Source organism: Microtus ochrogaster, chromosome 1 (genome assembly GCF_000317375.1).
Source record: "Microtus ochrogaster isolate Prairie Vole_2 chromosome 1, MicOch1.0, whole genome shotgun sequence".
In the NCBI taxonomy this organism is placed as follows: Eukaryota; Metazoa; Chordata; class Mammalia; order Rodentia; family Cricetidae; genus Microtus; species Microtus ochrogaster.
The window spans coordinates 21,425,158-21,437,750 of NC_022009.1; the positions used below are offsets into that span (position 1 = coordinate 21,425,158).

At 37.1% G+C, this 12,593-nt stretch overlaps 1 protein-coding gene across 1 annotated transcript in view; it reads left to right on the plus strand.

Annotated features, from left to right (window-relative positions):
* The window catches only part of Rbm25 (RNA binding motif protein 25), a 42,104-nt gene that overhangs the window by 5,568 nt on the left and 23,943 nt on the right, over nt 1–12,593 (plus strand). The window contains exons 5-6 of the mRNA XM_013349009.2: nt 4,292–4,349; nt 5,978–6,135. Of these exons, the coding sequence (XP_013204463.1) occupies nt 4,292–4,349; nt 5,978–6,135 (216 nt within the window). The remainder of the gene's footprint in view (nt 1–4,291; nt 4,350–5,977; nt 6,136–12,593) is intronic.

Below are 12,593 nucleotides of genomic sequence, written 5' to 3' on the forward strand. Positions count from 1 at the left end.
AAAAAAAAAAAAAAAAAAAAAGAAGGAGTACTTCAGTTTTTGTGCCAGGCTGCTTCAAACCCAGGAACGTTCGTCTTCTGCCTGTCAGATAGTTAGGTCTAACGCCTGTGCCCTCATGCCTAACTTCTCCATCATTTTTTTTCTTAGCATTTTGTTATGAAAAAATTTTAGATCTGCAGAAGAAAAAAACAGGGCAGTGAGCACATTAGCTTTCTTTTCTTTTCTTTTCTTTTCTTTTCTTTTCTTTTCTTTTCTTTTCTTTTCTTTTCTTTCTTTATTATGTATACAATGTTGTCTGTATGCCTGCAGGCCAGAAGAGGGCACCAGACCTGATTACAGATGGTTGTAAGCCACCATATGGTTGCTGGGAATTGAGCTCAGGACCTTTGGAAGAGCAGGCAATGCTCTTAACTGCTGAGCCATCTCTCTAGCCCCCTCTTTTTTTTTTTAAATTTATTTATTTATTATATATACAGCATACCTTCCATGTATGTCTACAGGCCAGAAGGGGGCACCAGACCCCATTACAGATGGTTGTGAGCCACCATATGGTTGCTGGGAATTGAACTCAGGACCTTTGGAAGAACAGTCGGTGCTCTTAACCTCTGAGCCATCTCTCCCGCCCCTAGCATTCTTTGATACAGATTCATCAGTGAACTTAATTTTTTTTGTTTTTTGAAACAGTTTCTCTGTAATTTCTCAGGCTGTCCGAGAACTTACTCTGTAGACCAGATTGGTCTCAAACTCAGAGATCTATCTACCCACCTCTGCCGAATTGAATAGAATAGAATTGAATTGAAACCTTACTTGTTTTCAGTTTATGATATAATGAATGAATGAATTTGTGTTTCATTTAATCATAGGCCTCTTTTAGATTACTCTCTGGTTTTATTTATTTTGCTTGTTTCTCTGACACAAAAGGCTAGATTTTTCATAAAATATTTCTCAGAGTTAGAAATTGCTCAGTATTTGCTCAGATTTTGTACACATTTTTTACACAAGTGTTTTATGTTGTCCTTATTCCTAGTTTTGGTCATGCTGACTTAACTTAGTTAAAGTGATCAAAACTTACCATAATATGAGTGTGTTAGTAATCTTTGGATTAATATGTTGTGATTTTTTTTAAATTTTATTATTTATTGAGGATTTCTGCCTAATATGTTGTGATTTTATAAGTACTTCGTAAATATATGAATTTTGCTTTTGTTATTTTGTTTTTCTGTAGCTTTGGAGCCTGTTCTTGAACTTCCTCTGGAGACAGGCTGGCTTTAAACTCACAGAGATATGCCTGTCTCTACCTTCCGAGTACTGGGATTAAAGGAGTGTACCACCACTGCCTGGCTAAAAATATTTTTATCAGAGAAAATTTTTGTACAGTGTATTTTGATCATTAGAAGATTTTGACATTGGTGATAATTAATTCTTTTATTCAGAGCAGAAATAGCATGTTATTTAGATATCTTGAATTTTTTTATTTAAAAAATATTTTTATTATAGAGCAAAAAAACCTAATTGCTCTTTTTTTTCCTTCTTTTTTTTTTTTTTTTTTTTGGTCTTTGGTTTTTTTCAAGACAGAGTTGACCATGCTATCCTCAAACTCACAGAGCTCCACCTGCCTCTGCTTTAAAAATGCAGTGATTAAAGGTGTGCGCCTCCCTCACCTGACTGATTATTTTATATTTGTGAGTATTTTGCATGTGTCCATGTATGTGCACCATCTGTGTGCCTGTTGATCCCTTGGAACTGGGGTTACAGATGGTTGTCGACCAACATATGGGTGCTGGGACTTAACCTAAAGTTTCTCAAAAACTACAGTTGCTCTTAACCACTGAACTATCTCTCCAGCCTTAAACAAAAATCTTTGGTACATGGGTATTGCTGCTTCCTTTGAAAATCTGGTACTCTCTGGGCAGTGGTGGTGAACGCCTTTAATCCCAGCACTTGGGAGGAAGAGGTAGGTAGATCTCTGTGGCCAGCCCTATCTAAAAAGCTAGTTCTAGCACAGGCACCAAAGCTACATAGAAACCCTTTCTTGAAAAAACAAAGCAAAAAAGAAAACCTGGTAACTTAAGCCAAATTTTTGTAATCTATGTAAAGGTGGAAGGAGCGAACTGGCAAAGTCTTTTTCTTGACTTCTACCTACATACCACATGTGCCCTCAGTCATGCATGCATTTTACACATACATATACACACACCTAGATGCACATACACAAACACACAATAATGTAATATAATAATGTAATGTAATGTAGAGAATTTTTTTTCAAGTGGTCAAGTGTTGGTGCATGCCTTTAATCCCAGCACTTAGGAGAAAGAGGCAGATGGATTTCTGACTTTGAAGACATCCTGGTCTACATAGTGAGTTCCAGGACATCTGGAACTGTACAGAGAAAACCTATATTGAAACAAAAATAACAACAATAAAAAGAAACATACATGCTGTTGCATGGAATGGTATTAGATGACTTTGTAATGAAAATAATGGTGCTTATTCTCATGCTGTCACTAATCGCTACTATTCATTTTCTTTCTTTTTTTTTTTTTGTTTGTTTGTTTTTGTTTTGTTTTTTTGAGACAGGGTTTCTCTGTAGCTATGGAGCCTGTCCTGGAACGCGCCCTTTTCGACCAGGCTGTCTTCGAACTCACAGAGATCCACCTGCCTTTGCCTCTCAAGTATGGGATTAGAGGTGTGCGCCACCACCACCCAGCTCATTCATTTGATTTTTTTAAATCTTTTTTTAATAAGTAATTCAATAGCTATTTCCAGTTTTTTGGTTGTGTGGTCCTTGACATCCAATGACAAAACAGAATCCACAAAATCCAGCTTTGTTAAATTTTAATGTTTTATGATTCATACTCTTTCTTTCATTAAAATAAAATGTTAAAATTGGAAACTATTGGGTGCAGTGGTGGCACATGCCATTAATCCCAACACTTGGGAAACAGGCAGGCAGATTTCGGTGAGTTTGAGGCCATCTTTGTCTACAAAGTGAGTTTAGGTCAGCCAGGGCTACGCAGAGAAAGCCTGTGTCGAAAAATAGGGACAAAAAACAAAGCTCCAACCTTTCTTTTTTCTCCTTAGAGACGAGTAACAACTTATTTTTTTCTTTTTGAGATGTAGTTTTTATAGCACTAACTGTCTTAGACTTTGATGTGCATGCCAGTCTGGTCTCAATTCAATCACAGAGATTAGCCTGCCTTTGGCTCTGTAGTGCAGGAATTAAAGATTTGTGCCACCCCATCCTACAAGTCACAGTTCTGTTTTTGGTTCTGGGGGACACTCAGGATAAAATATAAGATTTTTTTTCTTTAAGGTTTATTTGTTTATTGTATAATCACACACCAGAAGAGGAGACCAGATCTCATTACAGATGGTTGTGAACCACCATGTAGGTGCTGGGAATTAAACTCAGGTTCCCTGAAAGAGCAACAAGTGCTCTTAACTTCTGAGTCATGAAGACTGGGGGGCAGAGATTCAATACAGGGAAAGCAATCAATGCATTGTTCAGGAGGACCATTGATCAGCCATATACAGTCTTGCAGCACATAAAATAAGCCATAGAATAAATGATAATACCACCCTCCTGTTATTTTCTACTAGCTGTTAATAAGACTCCTTTTTCTTTTCTTTTTTTTTCTTCCTCACCTTAAAGCTTGTCTGTTTCTGTTTTGGTTTTTTGAGACATGCCTTCTCTCTGTAGTCCTGGCTGTCCTGGAACTCATTCTGAGGACCAGACTGTTCTCAAACTTACAGCTTTCTTTTGTCTCATCTCTTGAATACTAGAATTACAATGTCTAAACCACTGCCTGTCTAAAGCTTTATGTTGTTGTTTAAGCAACTTGTTACATGTCTCATGTTTTTGAGAGACTTAGTATCTTTTTTAACAAGATTAGTTGCTGGCATGATCTTTCTTTTTTTAAAGATTTATTTATTATATATACAGTGTTCTGTCTGCATGTATGGCTGCATGCCAGAAGACACCAGATCTCATTACAGATGGTTGCTGGAAATGACCTCAAAGACCTTTGGAAGAGCAACTTTTACTCTTAACGGCAGAGTCATCTCTCCAGCCCATTGGCATAATCTTGTTTGTTTTCTGTTTTCCCCCCTCTATTGATGGTGGCATTATTTTGAAACTGGGGACCCAGGCTGCCTTCTAACTTTTTCTACCTGAGCCTCTTGGATTACAGGTGTGAGCTATCATACTCTGTAACCATTAATTGTGATCTTACTTGTTTTGAAGCTATTTCATTTTGTTAAGTGGTAAATTCTTAAATTTCTTTTTAAGAAATGTGGTTTGGTGCTAAGCTGGAAGAGAGTACAAGGTGCTTCAGGAAAACTTCAAGGTAATACATATTTTCCTTACTTGTTGCCTTTATTGTAATCTGTTTGCATAAATCACTTAGCATGCTTTACTTTAATTTTCTATTAGGATGTATTAAAAGACAATTGAGCTGGATGATGGTAGTGTACACCTTTAATCCGAGCACACAGGAGGCAGAGGCAGGCAGATTCTGTGAGTTCATTGCCAACCTAGTGTACAAGAGCGCTAGTTCTAGAATCTGCACCAAAGCTAAACAGGGAAACCCTGTCTGGAGAAACAATAAAAAGGCAATTGAGAAGGTTTTTGGCTGAGATTTGAGATTAGAAGATTCAAAAGTTGGACTGGAGAGATGGCTCAGCGGTTAAGAGCACTGCCTGCTCTTCCTAAGGACCTGAGTTTGATTCCCAGCCATCATATGGTGGCTCACAGCCATCTGTAATGAGATCTGGTGACCTCTTCTGGCCTGCAGGCATACATGTAGACAGAATACTGTACACGTAATAAATAAATAAATCTTTAAAGAAAAAAAAGAAGATCCAAAAGGTGAAATAGAATGGAGGTAGAAGAGGAAAAAGTTAAAATTACTAAATGATTTTCTCTTTCCTCCCCCTTTTTAATATACTAAATCTAGTGGTTCTTTTTTTAAAAAGATTTTATTAATTGCCAGAAAGTTATGTGTTGGTTTTTCATGTGAGTTCAGTGCCCATCAAAGCTGGAAGAGAGTATTGTATCCCTTAGAGCTGGAGTTATAGTTGGTTTCCAGCTTCCTAACCAGGGGTTCTGGGAATCTGTCTTCTGTAGTATGTGTTCTTAACTGCTGTGCTATCTCTCCATCTCTACCACTAGTTTCTTACATGTTTAAGGTTATTTTCTCTGAAAGGAAGGCTGTCTGGTCCGGGTTGAGCAATTAGAGCTCAGGAAAAGAGGAAAGATAATCACATGACTTACTTATTTTTGTTTTTTTGACACAGGGTTTCCCTGTGTAGCTTTGGAGCCTGTGCTGAAACTCAGTCTGTAGACCAGGCTGGCTGCAAACTTGTAGGGATACACCTATCTTCTTCCTGAGTACTGGGATTAAAGGCATGTGCCACTGCTGCCTGGCTCTTGTTTACGTTTCACTAATGTCAAACTTTAAATATTTATGCCATTCAGGATATATGTGAGCTTTCTATATTGAAAGTCATTGGGAATTTGTTCTAAGTCTTCTGATAGTTATAGCTATTCCAGTCCTCCTTTGTTTCTGCCTATGCCTTGTCATACCCAGCAAAAGTCTGGATGCTTAAAACTATATCCTCAGTCTTTTGACTCTTGTTTTTTTTCTTTAATTTCTTGAATTTTATTATTTTTTTCTTTCCACTGGTCTTTTATATTCTCTTTCTTTATATTCTTTCTCTCTCTCCCTCCCTCCCCCTTTCTCTCTCTTTCTCTCTCTCTCTCTCACACATACCTACACACATAATCTCTCTCACACACAAACACAGACCTCATTGGTTTGCACATGCTAAAAGTGAAATGGTTATTAGAGAGTTAAAGAGCAGGATTAGAGTGATGACTTCAGTACCCTCAAGTAATGTCTTTAATCACTTTACTTTGCTTTTTTTTTTTTTTTTTACTTTTTATAACTTAAAATTCACAATTTTTTATTTCTAGCTTTTGGATTTTGTGAGTATAAAGAGCCCGAATCTACCCTCCGTGCTCTCAGATTATTGCATGATCTTCAGATTGGAGAGAAGAAGCTACTTGTTAAAGTTGATGCAAAAACAAAGGCACAGTTGGATGAATGGAAAGCAAAGAAGAAAGCTAATGGGGTATGCAATATCTTTTCTAATCTGGGTGCACTAGTTCAGTGTGAATCCTTCATATTGTCATAAATCTAAAATGGGGACTCAAAAATCATTATTGCAATATGTGCAGGAGTGTATTATCATAGTTTGTAGTTAAGTGTTTTATCTACCCACAGTGGGTGGATGACTGTTGGTTTGCTTGTTCCAGGTTGGGATGAAGGTAGTAAGGGAGGCTGGACAAGGTTAATTTGCCAGAGAAAACACTTGTACAGACTATTCCAATCAGAGCTAATTCATTAAGGCAGCTTTGTAAGTAAGTATAAAATATTTCAACCTACACAATGTTTATTAGTACCCTCTCTTTTAGATGCATACAGATTGGATTCTAAAATGACTGAAAATTAGTTGTACTATTTAATGTATTGGGGTGACTTAGGACATTTTCTTATTTTTCATTTTAGTTCTGTTATTTTAAATGAGGACAAAGTTTTTTTATGTCTTGTGTGGTAATGTATCTATTGTCTCCTTCACAAAACAAAACAAATCTTAAACCTGAGTATATATTGCATCCATTTTTTTCTTGTCTTTCTTTCCACTTCCATCAAAAAGCAAAATAACCTTTCTTCTTACCAAACTTTCATATAGCTTCCTTTAAAGATTATTTTTTTTAACTCAAATTTAAACCAAATATAAAAGGAAATCAAGTTTTACCATACCCAAAGTACTTTACTGTAGACATTTTGGTCTCATGTTCTTGAAGACATTTTCCTTTGTGTGACTGAATGTAGTTTTCTGTTGTCTTTGTTTTTTCTTTCAGTGCTGAGGGTAGAGCCCAGAGCTACTGTTTGACAGGCAAGAACTCTGCCACTGATCTATATCCCCACGCCATGAGTATAGTGTTAATTAGAATAGTTTCATTTCATAAAAGCAGGATTAGAGTGAGCCTTGGGAGGTAAAAGCTCACCAGTTATACAAGGAATTTGAGTCTATTCTGGGCAACATTAGACTATCAAATCAAAAAGGATTATTTTATGAACATCTTTCCCCCTGCTTAATTCTGGTTTTCTTTGGACTTGTAGTATCTAAATAATTTCACCGACATATTCTGCATATCTTTATATAGTATAAACTATTGTTGCTTATTTGTCAGACCCAATCTTCGTTTGGAATTCTTTTTTTTTTTTTTTTTTTTTTTTTCGGTTTTTCGAGACAGGGTTTCTCTGTGGTTTTGAGCCTGTCCTGGAACTAGCTCTTGTAGACCAGGCTGGTCTCAAACTCACAGAGATCCGCCTGCCTCTGCCTCCCGAGTGCTGGGATTAAAGGCGTGCGCCACCACCGCCCAACTGGTTTGGATTTCTTTACAGGTTTGGATTAATATGCTATTAATTGGCTCTTTACAGAGTGAAGTCTATGTTTTGCGTAGTGTTTAGGTTTTATTGTATTGTGTATCTGTTTTTTGTTTTGTTTCAAAAAATTTATTTTTATGTTTGTTGAGTGAGCATGTATGTTTATGTGCATCATTTCCATGTATTTCCCGTTGAAACCAGAAAGGGTTATTAGTCTCCTAGAACTAGTGTTAAAAGCAGTTGCCAGCCACTGTGTGAATGTTGGGAACAGAACTGATGTCTTCAAGAGCAGCAAATGCTTTTAACTGCTGAGTTTTTCCAGCTGCTGTTTTGGCTTTTCTTTTTTCTTTTTTTTTTAAAGGTAGGATCTTCTATAGTGCAGAGTGGCTTCTTTCTTTCTTCCTGTGTATTATGACCTTGAGCTCTATTTCCCCAATGTGCTGGGATTACAATCAGATATTCTATTAATTGGGTCTTTGAAAACACTTATATTACAGTTATTTGTAATATATATATTTGTATAGATATGTGTGTAGGTACGAATGTGTGTGTGGAAGTCAGAGGATAATTCACAAAAGTTCTCTTCTATTGTGTAGGTCCCAGGGATCAAATTGAGGCCCCTTGACATGTTGAACCATCTGCTGGCATCAGCCCACAGACTTATAATATTATTATTAATTACTTGATATTTTTTTTTTTTGGTACTTATTGCCCATCCAAGCTCCTCCATTAATATTTTGTCCATCCAGTTATAATTAACATGTCCTTTGATTCATATAGCTATGAATGTGTTAAAACTTTTCCTGGAGAGAGACAACACAAAGGTCTACTCACTCCATATAGGAAGCCAGTGACAGACCAAAATACGGTAAATACCACTAAAGTTCAACTTGGTGAACCAATGATCATTCTGGTTTTTCAAGATGGGGTTTCTCTGTAGTTTTGGAACCTGTCCTGGAACTCAGTCTTGTAAACCAGCCAGGCTGGCCTCAACTCACAGAGATCCACCTCTTGCATGCTGAGATTAAAGGCATACACCACCACCACCTGGCTGAACCAGTGAATCTTACTGGGGTTACTTCTGAAATATGGGTGAGGGGTTACAGGAGCAGGAATGACTCAAAGATTGCTACCTCACCAAGGTCCACTCCAACATGAGTGACAGCTCACAGATCCTGGGAAACCTGAAGCAGACTTCACAGCCTGCAGGCAGCTCAGCAGGTTAGAGCGTGTCCTTTCAGAGTCACTCTGACAACTGTACTGTACTGCTTTCTGCTTCATTCAGGCAGCCGGTCTGGTGGCTTGCTTATTTATTTATTTATTTATTTATTTATTTATTTATTTATTTATTTATTTATTTATTTATTTGGTTTTTCGAGACAGGGTTTCTCTGTAGCTTTGAGCCTGTCCTGGAACTAGCTCTTGTAGACCAGGCTGGCCTTGAACTCCCAGAGATCCGCCTGCCTCTGCCTCCCGAGTGCTGGGATTAAAGGCATGTACCACCACCGCTCGGCTTTGGTGGCTTTTGTAATTTCTAATTTTTCTTGTTTATTTATTTATTTTGGGCAGCTTTCTTACAGCTCAGTTCAGATTTGTTCTATCTGAGAAGGACTCTCAGCTTTTATTTATTTATTATGTATACAATATTCTGTCTGTGTGTATGTCTGCAGGCCAGAAGAGGGCACCAGGCCTCATTACAGATGATTGTGAGCCACCATGTGGTTGCTGGGAATTGAACTCAGGACCTTTGGAAGAGCAGGCAATGCTCTTAACTGCTGAGCTATCTCTCCAGCCCGACTCTCAGCTTTTATTGTTTATTTTTCTATGAGGGAAAACTGATGAGTTTCAGGGGCTTCCTCAAGCTATCTTCAGTTGTTAACCTTCCTGCTCAAGGTCTTCTCTCCAGGATGGAATATTTCAATTTGGAAATAACTTTTACACAATGACTGCTGTCATTTCTTTATTGTCTAAAAATCCTTTTTTCCCATATCCCTCTTTCACACACATGGCCTCTATTGTTTACTGTCTCATTTCTCACAGCCTATCATTCCCTGTCTGGCTGTCACATTCTGTACCCTTTCCAGATCCCTGGTTTTCACTAAAAGTGAAAATGATTTCACTAACTTCTCTTTTGTACCCACCCTATCACTTAGCAAAATGTCTTTTAAATTAATAACATAATAAGCATTTATTGACTGTCACTAATAACTTTGTGATCAACTCTTGGTGTCTTCTGACTTGAGGTAAAAGGAAGATCAAAAAAATAGTTTTAATGAGTCAGAGAAAAATATAAAATTTTATAAAAGAATTTGAAATAATTTTCCTGATTTTGAATTTTAAGAAAACTTTCCTTGTTAGCTAACTTGATTAAAAATACTTAAAAAACTGGTGTTTAGTACAAATGTATTTCATTGCAGCTAACCAATCTAATCTGTCTAGTCTTGGCCCTACTTGTTGCTTTCTATTTGCTCAGCAATAAGTCTGTAAATATAGATAAACCTCCATGATTGTTTCAAGCTGTGTTTTGTTAACCATGCATTCAGGAATAAACTGGTGGGCTGTAGAGATGGCTCAAGGGTCACTAATTGGCAACTTTTGCAGAGGACCTAGATTTGATTCCCAGCACACACATGGCAGCTTCCAAACTGCCTGTAATTCTAGTTTCCCAGGGATCTGACACCAGCTTCTGGCATCCCCTCTACAGCATCAGGCACGCAAGAGGTACATATATATGCAGGAAAAACACCCATACACAAAGGAATGAATTAGTGTGTGAGGTTATTATTTCGTAGGGAGAGGCTGGTCGATGAGGTTAGCCTGGTCTATCTATTAAGTCAGGCCAGCCAGTGCTTGTATATATCTTAGAAAGCAAAACAAAATGATGAGAATTAACTGGTGAGTTTTGGAGTACAGATAATCTCTGGATAGCCATGTGTATTAAATTCTGGTAGATGAAGGTGCTCCAAGTGAACATCTTTACATAGTCCCTTCCAAATTCATAATGTTTACTGAAGGAACTGTGAGTTTGTTTAGGTTCCCCTAGAATGGCTTCTTTCATTTTATAGAAGTTAGTCTTGATAAAGTTTCTTAGATTTGTTACTTTGTTTGTATTACTTAGTATACATTTTGGATTTGGAAGTAGAAGTTAAAATTGGGAAATGGAAAGTTGTTGGTAAAGTCAGTGAGAGCTTTAGATCAGAATTGGCAACCTGTCTAATGACCTTTCTATCCCAAATTAACTTTTCTCCTTACACGTTATTTCACCACATTTTTGTTTTAATGATAATTAGCAGTGAACTAAGAGACAGCCTATCCTAGCTTTTCTTTCTAAAGATGTAGATTGTAAGGAAATCAGCCATTTGAAAGGTTTGTTATAAATCCTATATGGTCATAATTCTGGCAAATAGCTATGTTGATCCTTAAATTTTTAGTTTTTTTGAATGGTAATTCTACTAAAAGAAACTCAGACTCTAAATTACCATTAGTAGGCCTTTGAATTTACAACCGCATTCTTATTCCTGTGGTCAGAAACCCATGGAGAGTCTTCTGAGGGGAAAAAAAAATTAGAAGTGTAGGAAATGTCACACAGATTGTATATTTTTTTCTTCTGGTTTCTTTTTTAGAGTGTTTTCACTGTGTAGCGCTGTTTGGTCTGAAATTCATAGAAATCCCACCTGCCTCTGTCTCCCAAGTGCTAGAATTAAAGGCCTTCAGCCCCACACATGGCACAATAGTATGCTCTTTAAAGAATGTTTTGATAGTGTAGTTAGTTTTCAAAGGCCAAGTTTCAGAGAACTGGTTTTGGTGGCACATAGTTGTAATCTCAGCACTTAGGAGTCTGAGAAAGTATAGCAAATTCCAGGCCCATTGGGGTTATATGTTAGCTTTGAGCAAAAACAAAATTTACAAAATACTCCAAACCTGGATTTTTTTTTTTTTTTTGGTTTTTCGAGACAGGGTTTCTCTGTGGTTTTGGAGCCTGTCCTGGAACTAGCTCTTGTAGACCAGGCTGGTCTCAAACTCACAGAGATCCGCCTGCCTCTGCCTCCCAAGTGCTGGGATTAAAGGCGTGCGCCACCACCGCCCGATACAATGTCTTATATTATCTGTCATACCCTTCTATTTCTTAGTGTATGTTCATAATGTTTGTGGGCAAAATTCTTCTTTAAACATTTGTGATTTTTACTTTCTAACGATGTAAAACAATGTGTTCAGAATAAGGATTTGTTAAAATTAAATGTTGATTAATAGTAGGCTCATTAACTGTTTATAAATATGTCTAATGGTAGAAACATCTTAATGGTTGTTATGAAATAACTGGTAAGTTATAATTACTTAAGTAACCACAGAGCATGAAGTTCAGCTTCAGTAGAGTTGAATGTATTGTTACCAAGATCCTGGCATTTCTGTGAAAGATTGTAGTCCTTTTTCTCTTCATGTTTTGACAGTTGAAACCAGGATGACACATGTTAGACAAGTCCTGGACGGCTGATCTGTGTTTCTCGCTCTACAAGCATGGTTTTAAATTAACTTTATATCTGGTTGCTTTATTGTCTTAAAATAATTATTAAAATGATTAGAAGCAACAATAGCAGCATGTTTTTGTTTTTTTCATGCTAGACTGATTTTTTTTTTTTTTTTTGAGATAGGGTCCTGTTGTATAAGGGAAGCTTTCCCTGGTAGTTATCGTCTTCCCTTATGACTGTTACCTTCCCAGCTTTGAGTGAAGGTTCAGTTCTTCACTTTTCACTTGTGGACTTTGCAGATTCATTTTTACTATTTGGGACTTTTGTGCCCAGTTGAAAGGGAAGATAAGGTTTTGTGTAATCCCGACTACCCACAAATTCGACATCCTATATCTGTCTCCCCACTGTTGTGAATACAGGCATCAGCCATCAATGGCCAATCAGATATTCAATCTTAAATGATTGTTATTAGAGTCTAATATTTTTTTTTAGAAACATTGAACAATTCGTTTGTGTATGGCTTGATTGATTCTTTTCGTTTATATTTTTTGAGACTTTTTTTTGAAATATTTACTTATTGTGTATACAATATTCTGTGTGTGTGTGTGTGTGTGTGTGTGTGTGTGTATGTGTGTGTGTGTCTGTCTGCAGGCCAGAAGAGGGCACCAGA